The sequence below is a fragment of the Chrysochloris asiatica genome, unplaced genomic scaffold (assembly GCF_000296735.1).
Source record: "Chrysochloris asiatica unplaced genomic scaffold, ChrAsi1.0 scaffold00128, whole genome shotgun sequence".
NCBI classification, from domain to species: domain Eukaryota; kingdom Metazoa; phylum Chordata; class Mammalia; order Afrosoricida; family Chrysochloridae; genus Chrysochloris; species Chrysochloris asiatica.
The window spans coordinates 8,066,417-8,082,822 of record NW_006408646.1 but is presented as its reverse complement, the minus strand read 5'-3'; the positions used below and the strand labels follow the sequence as shown (position 1 = coordinate 8,082,822).

Below are 16,406 nucleotides of genomic sequence, written 5' to 3'. Positions count from 1 at the left end.
CATATGGCTGTCCAGGGGATAGCCTGTACAGTCATCTTTGACAGGCTTTCCTGGTCAATTTATTGGTTGTTGTTGTTGTCAGGTGCCATCGAGTCAGAACCGACTCATAACGACCCTATGCACAGCAGAATGAAACCATGTCCGATCCTGGGCCAACCTCACTACTGCCACCACACTCAATGCCATCAATGATGCCACCTGGCTGATCCACCTCGTTGGGGGTCTTCCTCTTTTTCTCTGACCCTTCATCTTACCCAGCATGACATCCTTTTCCAGCGACTGTTCCCTCCTTACAATATGTCCAAAGTATGAGAGACAAAGCTTAGCCATCCTGGCCTCCAAGGAGCACTCTGGCTGCACTTCTTCCAAAACAGATCTACTGGTTCTTTTGGCCTTCCATGGCACTTTTAGTATTCTCTTCCAACACCACAATTCAAATAAAATGTAGAGAAGCTGAACATTAAGAAAGGCAGGTATCTGAGCAGCTGAAGGACTCTTGGCAACAGGAACTCATCTGTTACTCTTATTTATTACAGATCTATTTCATGAGCTCTATATTTGACCTTGTGGTTCAAACCGACCTTGCAGTCCAGGGCATAAAGATAATTAATGGCTTAGATTAGATGACTGCCCACTCTTCATTTTCCCAGTCTGCGGTATATGTGTACAAGGTACTGAGATGGACCGTTCCATAGGCTTACAGGCTTAGGGGAGGGATAGCTTCCTAAAGTCAAGGTGAGGGGTTATTTTCAAAGGAAAGGGACGACAAAGACAACTGTCTACTACGATTACTTAGTACATGGATTCATCTTTCAACACAAACATTTTAAAAAAACACCTCCACTGAATAAACTGTGTAGACATCAGATCATATTCTTAAAGGTTGTTGTTGTTATGTGCCATCAAGTCGGTTCCGACCCATAGCGACCCTGTATAGGGTTTCCGAGGGTGTAAATCTTTACGGGAGTAGAAAGCCTCATTTTTCTCCCGCGGAGCAGCTGGTAGTTTCGAACCGCTGACCTTAAGGTTCGCAGCCCGATTCGTAACCACTACGCTACCAGAGCTCCTTAAAGGTAGAAAACCCTAAAATAACTTCTAATTATTGTATCCAGTTTCAAGTCTTAAGATTTTTAGGTGATCCACAGTCTCCTCTAACCCCATGTTGTTAATCTAAAATTTATGAATATGCTGGTACATTTAACCATCACCAACACATCTCCTACACATTAGTGAGAGAGCACTCATCAGAATGGCTCAAATCGAATTGAAGAGGAAATGTGATTGAACTTGACTCATGTTTAAGTCAGGGCATGTGAAGAAAGGTGAAAAATTAGATTAAGACAAGCAGAGACACATGGGTATAGGCTATAGAACTAATTTCTGCAATGAGTCATAAGGCTGTTGATGGCACTTATCTTTTAGTCCTTTATATTTTATGGAGTCCTGGTGTAGTGCTGTAGAAGCACTGGGTCACAAGGTTGGTTAGAATCACAAGCTCAGTGGCTCAAACTCACCAGCTTCTCCTCAGAAACCCTACACAGGATAGCTGAGTCGGAACAGATTCGACAGCACTTAATAACATAACATTTTATACATGTTTCTTCAGCCAAGGAAATTTTGACTAATGGAGCGCAACAAACTCACTCCTGAGATATTTGGGGGTTGGGATTTTCTTAAGTTTTCTGCATCTTCTCAGATACCACCATCCTATAAAGCAGTCCCTTTCACCTAATTCTCACAAGAGATCTTAGGAGTGCTACAAATTCAATCAGCATTGGAATTTTGCAATTTGTAACATCAAACCTCCTAGATTTAGTTTGGATTTAAGCAGAGAGAGATTGATTCATCTTGGCCAGAGAAAGGCCCTGTATTTCATTCTATGCCTACATATAAATTTCTGGGTTTGAGCTTGATCTCTCACTACCAATTATCCAATACAAAACCAGTAACCATCCCAATTCAATGATTTTGACCATATCTCCGCTTCAAAGGATTCTATTGCAAGCAACTACATGGCTCTCCAAAATTTCCCCTTAATAGATACATAGCTCCAAATGGCAACAGTGGTGTCTTAACCAGCTGTTTTGCCACTGTTGTTCTTAAGTGCCGCTGAGTCCGCTCTGACCCACAGCGACCCTGCACAGGGTTTCCAAGGAGTGGCTGATGAGCTTGAACTGCCAACCTTGTAGTTCAACTTTACAGCCCAGTGCATTGACCCCAGTTCCACACCAGTTTTGCCAATATGTGCCATGAAATGCTAGTTTCCCCTCTTCCCGTAACAGTGCAATAATGAATCCCAGATCCTCCATGTTCTTGAGGGTCTGAAGTCTATTTAATTCTTGGGCATTATTTTCTGAAATAATTTAATACTTTTCGCTGAACAAAAAAACATACTTACTAGAAGGATCTATTATAACCTATTTCTCTAGACAGCCAGCCTTGAGAAGAGGTACCAGGTAGCATATGGCTTCTTTGGGATGCCACCCTCAGACACAAGTCCAATTACTTTGTGTCACTTCTCTGGAGGGACAAGCTTAGACCAAACCTTGGCTTTGAGATCCAACAGCCACCAAAAAAAATAACTGGAAGTAGAATGCGTCCTTTGGACCCAGAGTCCCTGCACTGAAAACCTCCTAGACCTGGGGAAAATTAATGTCAAGACACATGGAGATCTCCAAAGAATCCTTACATGTTGAAAAAGAAACAAGGACCAGAGCAAACAGAGAGCTCTCCCCTGGAGATAGTGTTCTGAAATTGGGCTTCTAACCTCCTAACCTGTGAGATAATTAATTTGTTAAAGCCATCTACTTGTATTTATTCTATCTAGATAACTAAGACACATGTAATTAGCTTGTATGCTGCTGCAGTAACTTTGTCAGTTCTGGGTTCAGTTGGTCTTCTGGGTTGGGAAATCTTCAGGTATGGCCATGAACTTGTTTAATACATGGACCTATCAAGTTTCAACAGTGGTAGATACTATACTACTCAGGACTAAATTTGAAGCAATAAAACACAACTCAAAGTCACTTAAGCAAAAAAGAAAGTTTATTGGTTCACATGAAAGTCCAGGGGTAATATTAGCTTCAGGCACCGTTGGATCCAGGGGCATAAACAATGTCATTAGGACTCAAGTTTTTCCCAACTTTCGGCTGTTTTCTTCTGCACTGGCTTCATTCTGACTGACTTCCATGTGGTAGGCCCTGTTAGCTCCAGCTTTTCATCTTACAAAGCGTAGCAACTTCAGTAGAGAGCTTCTCTTCTCCCACAAATTGGTATGACTTGTTGGGTTGAGTACCACTGGGCCAATTAGAATCACATGACCATTCCTGAATTGGTCATATGAACACTACGGCCAAGATGCACTGTGCTGATGGATCAAATCTGAATTACATGCCCCCTCATGAAGCCCAAGGTTGGATCAGATCAGCCCATCCGAACCATATGGACTGAGTACAGAATAGGAAGTGGTTCCAAGAAATAACAGGGAGTTAAGAAGATGGAGTAGATGCTGGGCAATTAAAAAAACCAAACAAACCCCAAGACGTCCATAAGACCACATATTGGAAAATTTTCACCTGTTCATGAAGTTGAATGGTAATAGCTGACATTACACTTCCTTGATAATGAAAGTATCCTGAAAACATCATGAGGGATAAGTTTGTCCTGTCTTCAAAAGTCTTTAATCCACATGAATGAAACAATAACCATGCCCTATAGCCTGCTCTGGATGACAGTGTGATAGTGCTTAAATAAAGGAAAATGCAGTGGTCATCAGTCTCATAGCCAGTTTTGTTGATGTAAAGTTAGACAACTAGTCCCCTACTGGCAAATACTTCGTGAGGCTATTTGAGTTAGTGACAAGTTTTAAGTTCAGTAGAAAAATCTTTCTTGTGTCCTTTAGGTCTTGCTAAATTTAACTGGTACACTTCTGTGAATACTGGTGAATCAGACTCATCTCTTTAGTTAATGAAGAAGAGAAGAATGAACAGTGCTCTTATGCTGATGTACTTCTTCCAGACCTGGTAAAATGTTGACAATGATTAAATACATACAGGCACAGTGGCCTACTACACAATAACAAAACAAAACACAGGTGCTGGTCAAGGAGTGTACAGCATGATCCTTTCTGCTGTGAACAGTCCTGATAGAATGAGGTGTCGATTGCTTCTGTTCAAAATCTTTGATGAAGTTAGGCACAAGATAGTCCAAGGCTGTTCTATCATCTCACAGGCAGCCAGTCTGATTGCAGCAATATAACTAAAATGGCAGGCAAGGGTTGAGTCAGGTAAATAGGCATGCAGGGTACCTTCAGCAGAGCCAGACATACCAATAGTCAAGATGTGATCTAGAAGAGGCAGATAAAAAAACAAAACAACTCTGTAAATTTGTGTTTACCCTAGTATTCTGAGGTTAATTCACAGGGCTTATTCTGGATATAACATTTTGATCTTGAAGGGCAAGTCAGCTACAGTAAGCTTTTATTCTCTGCTCATCTGACCAAGAACTTGTAGCTCAGAAGGCCACATCCTTAATTCAGACTTCAGGCATCTGTGCTACGTGTGGGAGTGGTAGGGTTGGAAGAGCCAGGTTTTTCTTGGCCCAAATTTCTTTGGTTAGCAAGTATTCATCTTCTGTAAACCAGCCCATTTTTTTGTAAGCATTTCTCATTAGAATTGTTAAGTCAAGGCCTCAGACTGGCTGACTGCTGTTAAAAGGTTCAGATGGGAGTAGCTGCATGTAGATTATAGGAAAGCTTCTAGGTTGTCTTTAGACTCTTTGCTTTTCCAACCAATACTTGCACACAGTATATAGTCGACTCTTGAGTAAATGATCATCCTCACCTTAAATCTCTCATATGAGATTTAAGAAATTTGAGGGAATGACTGGCAGTATAGATCAGCCTATGTTAATATGTAAAGCATAGGCTCGGAAGCAGAGAACTGTAAAGCTGGTATTTTGAAGAAAACTTGAGCTTGTGGACAATTGTTATTCTTTACAAATGACAGCTATACATATAAGCAGACTAGCCATTCCAATTTAAATTTTATTTATAGAGTAAGCAATCTAGAACCACTATACCTAGGCTTTGAGACCTTAGCCAGGTGCAGGACTTGGGAGGATGATTTGTAGAGTCTAGTCATGTAGTCACACTAGACTTAGAGGATGAAACACAATACAAAGAAAGCATTCCTAATATTTAGCCAGTGCATTCATTAGAGTAACTGAGGATAGCTGGATCTTAAATTGACTGAAGGAATGCGATTTTCTCATGACACAAATCAGTCTTGATCAACATGATCTTGTGTAGGAGTTCATGAATTGAATTTTTCTCACAGAAGTAGATTAAGTTGTCTTGGTGTCTGAGAGTAGCTCATGGCAAGGAATGAAACAAGTCACTCTGAGTAAGTGGTCTATCAGAGTACAATGATACTTTTGAGACAGATGAAATTCTAGTATATGATCCATGAAGACAGTGTCCGTGGTCTTATTACACTAAGCAGCAGCAGGAAGCTCTTATGTCATATCTGATAAAATTCTTAAAACTGTAGCTTTGTCATTTTTTTCAAGTCAACTTACTTTCAGCAAATAAGGTGGATACGGTGTAATTTTAAATGTTCAACAAGTAAGCTATTACAACATGGTCAAAGGACCAGTGCTTCTTAATATCCCTAACACCTAGAGTTGATGATACCAGACTTCAAAACAGCCACATTTTAAATTACACATACAAGGACGTTCAAAGATTGTTTCTTGTAGATCAGCTATTACACGTAGAGCTCAGTAGTCATTATTTGTGGTAGAGTAAGCAGATATGCCAGTCATGAAAAAATTGTTTTGGCTTTTTTTTAATAAGGTTATTTATCTAGCTCATTATGACAACAGCACTGAAGCTGCAAATGCCCTTGGTTGAGCCATGTAAGCTGTAGTTTGAGAATAAGATAAATGATAACCAGGTACTAAGCCATGTTGCTAGTCTTGAATGCTTTCATAGTTAATGGTTATCCTTTGCACACGAAGGAGTAGCATGGCTGATGCCAAAATGCACAAGTTGATAAAATGTAGCTCCAATGAGGCATCGGCTTCAATGATACCAGCTTGCTGCAGATTCAGGTATCCAAGAAGAGTTAAGACTTCAAAGTCATATACATCAAGTACCACTAGAGCATCTGGTATTTGTGACAGAAACAGGTCAAGGGGGTTTTGTCAGTATAACATATGTAATGATTCACTCTGGCTGTATCCAATCCCAGGAATCACTAGAAGTCCTTCTGGTGGTAGAGGGCTGTTAAATCTACATCCATTTGACATTACTTTTGAGCGCATATGGATCTCTTTGAGGCAAGGACATGTCTATCTTCTTGCACTTCTCTGTTTACCCACAGTTAAATATTCTTAAGAATGTTTAGCAACAGCTGAAAATGATATTAGGTGGAGACCAAGAAAACATAAGAATGTCAACCAAGTCAAAGACTATTATTGTCAGAGGCAGTAGTTTTCAAACTGTGCTCTTAAGTTGTTGTTACAAGGAAGCCCTCTTTGTTGTCACCATGGTGGTAAGGTGCTTCTGGTAGGTTTCAGAGCCCCCATCCCTGCTTCATTCAGTGCTGCTTCATTTTTACTTTGGGCATCCGCATAATTTTCATTCAAAGGGCTTCATGGCCACAAAGTCTTTGGAAAACCAATGATCTAAGAATAAGTTGTTCACAAGATGCTGAAATACAAAAAATAGGTCACAGAAACCAGAAACTGTGAGCAAAGACAAGTATGTGTTTTACTATTCATTCTTTCCTAATGTGGACACATTATAGGTTAATGGAGTTAAAGCTCAAGTCTGCTGTAAATTCTGATTTGCCCAAGTTGGGCTTATAAACGAGAATCAGAGAACACGATTATTAGTTTTATGTGGCTAAAGTACTAGAATTTTGCAGTCAACATACAGCTACAAAATCCATTCATATATTTTTAACTATTATGCTGAGAAGTCCATAGTCAAGATGACTTCTCTCATCAATCACTAGTGAGAAAATATGTCCTTTAGTCCCCCCAACCTTCCTTTCCAACCTCCTTGCCCACTTAGGATGCAATGCTCTTGAAGTAAATGGTGCAATTCTAAGGGTAGAGAAGTATATTGTTAAAAGTCATGGAACTCACCCAATTATGGGGCAGAATTACCTTTCTCCCATTCCCCTTCCATGCATGCCCACAAATCTTCTAGAGGTTTCCCACACAGAAAATAATGGCAATGATCAAGATGCAGAACTCTCAGATGATGATCCTAACTCAAGGTAAAGAGAAAGGGTAGTTTCAAATAGACTGATTCCTGGGCTTCCAGGGCACTATGGAAGCCCTGGCAATAAAAATCTCAAGGAGTGTGTCTATTCTATTGAAAGGAATGCTACCAAAGTGTTCTGAATATACTGGACTAAACAGCTGAATAAGGCTCATTGCTGCAAGCCTTCTGATAGCCATTAATACACTATGCTACACAGTGGATTAGGAGTGGGAAACATTTTTATCTTAGTGTTTTACCAGCTAACCAAACTACAGAATATCCGTATCTATAAATATGTATTAACAATCACAAAATGGCTGTTCTAAAGATGATGACTCAATTTTGTTTCAATTTAAACTGGGGGCGGGGGGGAGAAGACCCCAAAGTCTTGGTGTTCAAGGAATAGGACTTTAAAAGGATTATCCAATTAGTTAGGCTGTAGGAAGACCACGAAGACAGTTAAAAGATCTAGTTTCATCATGGGTTGGGTTATTACATTAACATGTGCCCTGTTGACTTAATCCACCACTGGAGACAGCTTGCTCCCCAAACTTAGGGCTGTTACCATATGATTTTAGTCTAGGTGCGGCCATCACAATATTAAAAGGTAGGATGCCTGGCCTGATAAGTATACATCAGGAAGCTCTACAATTTGGAAACTTATCAGGTATCCCCAACCTCCAGTCATTTTAATACTGAAAGTAAAGCGAAGGGCAAGTATAATTGTAAGGAGAGCATTGAACTGGGAGTCAGAAGGGCTCTACCATGCTGTAGTTCTGTCACCTTGAATCAGGATCTTAACCTTTTAAGTTTCCGTTTCATCATTTACAAAAGTGGATTAATACTTATTGTGCTATTCTTATCACTATATGAGATAAATGTATGCAAAAAAGTGCTCCGAAATGGTAAAGTGCTACATAAACATAAAGGGATTACCCACAGAGGTTCTACCTTGATATATCAAGAGGTCTTTTCTGGATCTGATTGGAGCTTTGTAAGATGTTGTTATATACAGGGATTCCTTGGTGTAGAATTTCTTACATTTGTGTGAAAAGTTCTGGTTCCTGAGTAATCCCATAGAAGATTTGAAAAGTTCACTGTGTCTTTGTCTGGGATCCCAGTGGGTCAGAATATCTTTATTCCATCACTGGGTGGGCTACTACAGATCTGAAGAAAAAGGAACACGGCCCAGGGACCTTGATGGGATCCTAGGCATTTCATGAACCCCAATCATTTTGAGATTAAGTCAGTATGGTCCAATGCTGTTCTCAAAGATGTTGCCGTTCTTCAGACAGCGCAAATAATTAAAATTTCCCTGGTCCAAACTTCATTATGTGTCTCTGAAGGCTTTAACCGAAGAAACAAAATGTCTATTCATGGAACACACTGGCTTGAGGATTCTGACTTCATTCTAAAGGACTGTGCTGAATCTGGGTGGAACAGGACAAGAGTGGAGGTAAAGGCCACATGACGGCTGAATGCCTCTTGGGTCACAGTGGTCCACTGGAATGGTGCCTTCGTCAGTAGTAAGGTGGTAGGAGAATCATCAAGGACAAAATCCAGGTACCAGTTCTGCAGACGGATGGACAGTACAAGGAAGGTGGTCAGAAGGTCCAGGTGAACACAGCAATCAGGAGGCACAGGACTGGAAGGGCAGGGACAAAGCAGGTAAGATAACAAATGCATGGAATTACAAATACAGGACATCAGCTGACTAACGAGTACTAACTCTCAACAAGCTTGGCTTAAAGGCTGAAAAATGATAAGGAAATAAAAAGACAAGCCTGGTTAATCACCTCTGATGAGAACAGAAGTTCTCTGGAAAAATTTGTTTCTTAACTGCTGAGAACAAAAGGTCTCAGAGAAGCAGCAAACAGTTAACTGCCCTTAGTCTCACACTTTGGGAGAGTCATTTGATTATATTCAGACCGCTGGACAGTAGCCAGTGTGGGTGTAGGGAGCAGCTCCACAGGTGGTACAAGAACTAAGAATTTAAGCTTACAGACAACAAATCAAAGCAGATTAATACTGCCCCTTTTCCTATGCCCTCAAGTTATCTTGCTCTTGTGACTTTGTCCTCTTAAAAGCTGCCCTTAAACTTTCATTTTAACAATGTCTCATCTTCATTGACAGAGAATACAGTACCATGGACAGGATGGCCAGCCCTAGTTCTTACACTCTACTTCAGCTTACCCTTCAACACTTTCTCTTCAGCATGGGGGTAAGAGGGGTGTCTCTTTAGATCTTTCTCAAATTTGGAATGAAAAAAATATGATCTATAAATATAGAGGATAAAGAAAGAAACATTGCCCCACATCCAGTGACTTGTCTTTAATTCAGAAGTCATTTTAGCTTATCACCGAGATTAAGCAAACACTTACTGAGTGCTTATTCTGAGTTCGCCTGCTCTCTAAACTCCTCCTTTCTAATAAAAGCTTCATCAGGGGTGGTGGTGTGTGTGGGCAAAGATGCATCAGTCAAGGCCCTTGCTTTCAAGGAGTTTGCTATCTGGAAAGAGATCAAATGCATGCAAATAACTATTTTACAAGTTATCATAACAAATATAGATAAGAGATACACAACTTAGTATAAAACAAAAAAGATTATTTCTGGCTGAAGTTAGGAGATTCATGGAAAAGAGGGCATCTGAGTTGCATACTGAAGAAATGGCAGTTTTGACAGGTGAAGAACCAGAGGAAGACATTCCAGGATTGAGATGTGAGCATAAGCAAAATTAAGAGATGGTCAATAAGGCATTTTGGAAAATGGCAAGTACCGTAGTTCACTCTGGATGGAGTGTTGTCAGAGTATGCACCGAGGGTCTGGATAGAAACTTAGGTCTTCTAATTCCCAAGAATAGTGTTCATGGCAGTGCTTGTTCAACCATTGCTTCTTTTCTCACAAGTCAAGAGTCCCCAAATTCACAAATAAAAAATGTCTAGCTCCACAGTTCCTGCTCCATCCTGAAAAGCTCTCCTGGATCCCAGGTCCAGATCTTGGTAACCTGGAAAGCTGAATTCTGTATCTGTGACTGCATGGGAAGAAATTGATTCCAGCATGTGCAGGACAATGTAGTGACACCCTTTGAACCTTCAATCCTGGACTTCTCACATTTTGCCACAGAAATTCAAGTGCTGAGTTCCAGTTGTTTTTTCCCTCCCTTTTCCTGAAGAAAGCATCTTGTCACCACAGTCTTAGATTCTTTTGAGGTACATCCAGATTCGATTACAAGACCAATACATTCCCCCCGCCCCTCCCCCAAACAGTCATTTCTCTGGAAGGGAGAACATTTTGTCTCTGCCCTTTAGGTAAAAGGTCTAGTTAACAAATTCCCCCCCGCCAAAAAAAATTTGTATGAAATACCAGGACCGGCTAACACCTAACCAACCAGACAACATACATTTAAACTTATTTCTGGTTATTTGCTTAGAGCTGTACTACTGGTAAGCACCATTCCACAATATGAAAATGTTTGAAATCAAACTGTTCAAACATTCCTAGTGTCTGATAATGGTCTGGAATTTGATAAAAGCAGCTAACAATTAACAAAGAAGCAAAAAAAAAAAAAAAAAAAATCAGGAATTTGGCCACCCTAGTATCACATTTTCAAGCAATTAAATACAAGGCAGGCCATAACAAATTAAGCTTTGAGTTGCTTCGAAATCTACTGATTATGGGGTCCAGCAGGAGTTCTATGAACAAATTGTTTCAGAGAATGTTAACCTTCAATTAATATTGGGGGAGAACAACAACAACAAAAACAAAACCCAAACACGTTCAGGAATTCCATGCTGGGTTCAGTCTGTCCCAGTGAGCTGCTTGCTAAGAATCCACGTGTACGGCTAATTAGCTGGGCTTAGCAGCACCATTTAAAAAGACGCCTGTTGGCTACCAACCACACAAACTAGAGATAGGGCCGTAAGTAGAAACAAGTACATGGATGGCAACCAAGGTTACGGAAAACGATCAATGAAAGATTCAGAAAGGTAATTAGGCACCAGTATAAGCAGCATAAAGCAAAGTTGCTGGGCCAAACAATTCAACCGGCTTCTCGATATAGAGAACGTTCCCATGACTAGTTTGAGCTGCTTTATATTAGGTGCCTGCGGATGTACCATTATGCCGATTATGCCGTCAGCCACCCTTCAGGCACCCCATGGTGAAAGGACTTAACAGAAGTCAAGCAGGGGAGTGTTGTTAGGCATCTAAACAGCTCACATATCCCAGGGATTTCAAACGGGTTGTGAAGTGTCCTACATGACATCTAGGCCCCAGTTTCCTCCTCTGTGGCACAAAGGAATTGTAGTTCGTAATTCTTACTGGGTCACAGTCTCCTGTAAAAACTTGAGACATGGATTCTCACACCCCCAAAATGCTCATTTCCACAGATTACTGCGTACAATTTCAGGGAGTCTGGAGAGCTCCAACACCAATCCAAGGCTCCCAGGTTAAAAATCCAAGGATTGGGCAATTACTAAGTTTTATTACAACTCAAAAACTTTACAAACAATAATCATCTTTTACGTATAAAGACGCTTTATAGGTTACAAAGCGCTTTCAATCCCACAAACACTGATAGGCAGAGGAGGAAACTGAGGCGTGAATTAGAGTGACTTGCCTAAGGACTCTAGGCCAGCTGGTAGGTAGGCCCGGAAGCAAGCCCAGCTCTTCCGACTCCGGGGTTCGTCTCCCCACCCCGGAGCTGCCGCCAGAGCTCTCGCCCCTCACTAAGGCGGCATAAGGAGGAAAAGGCAAAGCAGAAAGCCCACCACCAACCATCCCCCAGCCTCCTCCTGTCCCCCAAGCTGGGTCCTTGCAGTCCCCGAGGGGTGGCGCCAGGCCTCCAGGCCGGCCCCGGCGACCCCCGCCTCCCCGGCCGTGCCAAATCCCGCCGCCGCCTCCCCGGGAGCAGGGCGGAGCAGCTGCCCGCCGCCTCCGACCACCCGGACGACTCCTCGTCGAATCGCAAACGCATAAGCCGCTGCCCGAGTTCTGCGTACGAGAAGAAAGACGCGGCGCGAGCGCCAACGGCCACCGGGCGCGCGCCGCGGCGGCCGGGCCTGCGCCCCAAGAGCTGGATGCCAGAGCAGGAGGAAGAGCCGCCAACCGATCGCTCGATCGACCGCGCGCCCGCTCCTTCGCCCTACCAGACCGGGGAGGGGGGGAGGGCGCGCCAGGGCTTCTTCGAATTAGGGGCCTGACTCCCCGACGTCGAGACAAGATGGCTCCTCCGGTCCGCACCGCAGCTACCGTCCCGGCTGCGTCGCTTGGCCCGCCCCCGGTACTGTTTCTTTAAATGGCGGAGAGGGTCAGGAAAGCAGGAAGAGAGGCGCGAGCTTTCACGTGATGAGGGCGGGCCTGGCAATCAAGATCCGGTCACGTGGGGACGAGTTGTCCGCCAATCAACAGGCTGCGCATCAAGGCGGGGGCGGGAGGAGTTGCAGCTCTCTGATTGGTTGAATGACCCGCGAGGCCTCGGGGGCTTGGGGCGTCGGGGAGTGCGCGAGGCGGCCTGGACCGTGCATTAGCGGAGACAAAGCGGTGGCGGTGGTGGTGTTGTTGTTGGTGGCTGTCGCAGTTGTGGCGGTGACGGCGGTGGAGCAGCCCTAAACGCAGAACCTACGGCACTGTGTTCTGTCATCATCTCATCCAGCGCGGCGCGGTGCGCGGCGGCGGCAGAGGCGGAGGCAGAGGCGGAGGCAGCACATGGTTCCAAGCGCGCGCTGCGGTTGTTGGGTTCCAATTCCGTGGGGAGGGACAAAAGCAGCTGTGAGCGCCAGACAACGCCCGGTCGAGTGGTGCGCTCGCCACTGCCTTCTATCCTGGCCTTCAGTCTGGAGTGACTCCTCATCGTGAGGAGGCCACGGGGCCGAGGCCCAGCAAAGGCCCGTTGTCTGAGAGAAAGCTGGGGAGGGGCGCGGCCCGCCTGTGGTGATTTGGGCGGGTCGACTCTGAGGGCTACATAAGTGGGCCAGTGTGAGGTAGTTTGGCCCAGACCTTGAAGAGATTGGGGTGGGTTTGATCCTGACTTTGAAAAAAAGGTCTTTGAGCGCTTAAGAGGCCTTTCAGTTAGGAGGTGGTGAAGCGCTCCATCGACGTCGTGTTGGCCATTCTAGAACCCTTTTAAGGATCCTGTGAAATAACTGGTGGTGAAGACATGGGCGATTGTCAAATTTTATGACAGAAGTTGGTATTTCCGGTGTAGAGAATCTCCGGATTGTAAGTTTCATGAGCGTAGGAAATTTGGGGGAGCAACAACAGTAAAAAAGAAAGAAAAAAGTCAAGGCGCAAACAACATGAAGATATACAAGTAACAAACCGCCAATTTAAATACCATTGTCTACTTACTTCACGACCTACATTCATCGGATTTGAAGTATCACCATTTAAAGCTAAAAACTCCTTAGGGCTACAGATTTATGATGTAGCTTTTCCCCCAGTATTACGTCATAGAAGTTGAGAAGATAAAGAGAAGAAATACTTGTAGCGTTAGCCATCTCTCTTGGATAGATACTACATAGCTTCATTTGACTGTCTTCAAGGAGCACAGACTACCAAAGCTACTCGAAGGAATCCTGGAAAATCTATTCTATTGTAAACTTATTTTCCAGTTAGTGTATAGAGGCCGGGAGCCTCACTGCAGTCATGGCTTTTACGAATTACAGCAGTCTGAATCGAGCTCAGCTAACCTTTGAGTATCTCCATACAAATTCGTAAGTATATAGGAGCCACAGAGGTAACCAGTAACGAATTAGTTGATATTAATATGGAAATCCTTTCCCCAGGAAATGGTTTACTTTTGGGGATGTATCACTGGAATGAGTTGTATCACAGGAGGAATCTTGAACTCTGGTGAAGAACTGAGATCAGTGACATATCTGTTGCTAATCCAGAAGAATCTGATCTTCATTGATTGGATCAAAGTTTTCTGAATGTGTACTTTGCTTATTTCAAGTCGATTTATTGAGTTTTGTTTTTCAAGTGTTTGATAGGAACTCAACAAATATTGCTCTTTGGATCACCGAAAGTTGGACTATAACCAGGATCAACTTTTTTTACTCTTTAGTGACAGCAGCCAAAACAGTTGGGTTTTCACAGTTCTTGCAACGAGAAGGAAAAAAAAGAATGAAGATACATAACTACAGTTTGCTAGAAGAAAAAAAAAATTTTCTTTTTTCTGTGAATATTTGGCATTATCTACCTGGGAAATTGGTCCCTATGTCCCCTGTAGTTTGTACATGCTGTGCAGGAAACGCCCAACTTGTTTAAATCTTTGATTTGAGTAGTCTTCACCCCAAGATGTGCACAAATCAGGGAGCTAGAACACATAACTATGCTACTTGTTGAGTTGATGAAGAAGCTACTGTCACCCCAGTTTGGTCTTGGAATGCTTCAGCAAATCCTTAATGCCCATTCTAACGGGGTTAAAACTACTGTAGTGTTTTAAGTACATTCATCTGTTGTTACTTTTGAGGTCAAGGTAAGCTACCGTACCTGGAGAGGTGATGAGTTAAATGTATGGCCCAGAGTTATCTGGGAACCATCTTCAGAATTGAGAGTATAGGTTTAAAATTTCCAATATTACAATGGTTTTAGCCTTTTAGGGAGAAGACAACTTGTTATGTGATTCCTTAATGTAGTCTATTTTTTTGTTTGCTATTCTTCCTTTCAAAGAAAAAAAAAATTTTTTTTTTTCTGAGTAGTTAAGTGAACTGTAAGAGATGAGAGTCTGTTTTTGTTTTATTTAGGAAGCTTGTTGAACATTCTGTGGAGCATTTTAGAGAAGGGACCTTAGAGGTCATCTAGGCAAATTTGCATGATTAGATGATAAACCTGAAAGCCCAGTTAGATGAAATGGCTAATCAAAGGTTACTCACTTAGTTTATAGCACAGCCTTGGACAAAGCCCCCTGCACCCCTCCCCCCCCCCTTTTTTAAACTGCCTTGTTAAGAACAAAGGAGTCCTGGTAGCACAGTGGATTAATCATTGGACTGTTAACAGAAAGGTATGCAGTTCAAACATGCCAGTCTCTCCATGAGAGGAAGATGAGGCAGTCTGCTCCTGTAAAGTTTTACCGTCTCTGAAACCCTAAGGATCAGTTTTACTTTGTCATACAGGGTTGCTAATGGGTCGGAGTCAGTGTGTCACATTCAATTTTTAAGACCAAACAGTTGAAATCACTTAGTTCACACATGGTTGCGTTTGATTTAGTTCTCTCAGTTCTGAGTTTTGGAATGACCAACCAAAGCTCAAACAAATATTGAGACTATATGCCAGTTTGGAAGACCATGAACTGAACTTAAGAATCTTGTGATAATAAATAGTAACAGCAGCCAATCACCTGTAAATTTTGTCTAAAATAATCTTTACAGCAACTCAGAAACTGATGCTCAGAGAAATTAGTTACATGCCTAAGGTTACACAGCTGCTAAGTGGCAGATTTAGAGCATCAAAATTTATGGCAATAATACTTATATGGCCAGAAGATTTTTTTTATTTTGATTTTATTTTAAGATTTTGATTATTATGCAGTACTGACGTGAGTCAGTTTCTCCTTTAAGGGCTCACCCTTGTCCAAAAGGATTTTTTCCCCACTTAGAAAGTTTTCAGTTTTCGTTTCCATAATGTGACAATTCTGGGCTATTACGCCCAACTTAATTTTTTCCGTGTCCTTTTTTAACAATAGATGGACAGAGTCAAGGCAAAGAGGTTTGTTGTTGTTATGTGCTGTGGAGTTGGTTCCGACTCAGTGACCCTATACAGGGTTTCCAATGCTGTAAATCTTTATGGGAGCAGAAAGTCTCATCTTTTTACTGCGGTAGTTTCGAACTGCTGACCTTGCGGTTCGCAGCCCGATTGTAACCACTATGCTACCAGAGCTCCTTTGTATAAGGTGAAGTTGGGACAGTTGTCTGTGAATTTGACTTACCTGTGTAATACGAATGTTTGAGGGGTGCAGTATCATTTTGGACACTCTGGAATTTCTTACCAGTATCACAGCCTTGTCCTTTGAAGCTCTGATTTTGAATGTGTGCAGCCCTACCAGAAGAACGTATGTGAACCCCAAGAGATTTCATTATTATGGCGACCTGATTGGAAGCTCATTGTTAATTCTAAAGAGGAAACAAAATTT

At 42.4% G+C, this 16,406-nt stretch overlaps 1 protein-coding gene across 1 annotated transcript in view; it reads left to right on the top strand.

Moving 5' to 3' along the window:
• Positions 1-13,918: 13,918 nt before the first annotated feature.
• Positions 13,919-16,406, top strand: part of MORC2 (MORC family CW-type zinc finger 2) — a 46,845-nt gene continuing 44,357 nt past the window's right edge. The window contains exon 1 of the mRNA XM_006869256.1: positions 13,919-13,986. Within this exon, the coding sequence (XP_006869318.1) occupies positions 13,919-13,986 (68 nt within the window). The remainder of the gene's footprint in view (positions 13,987-16,406) is intronic.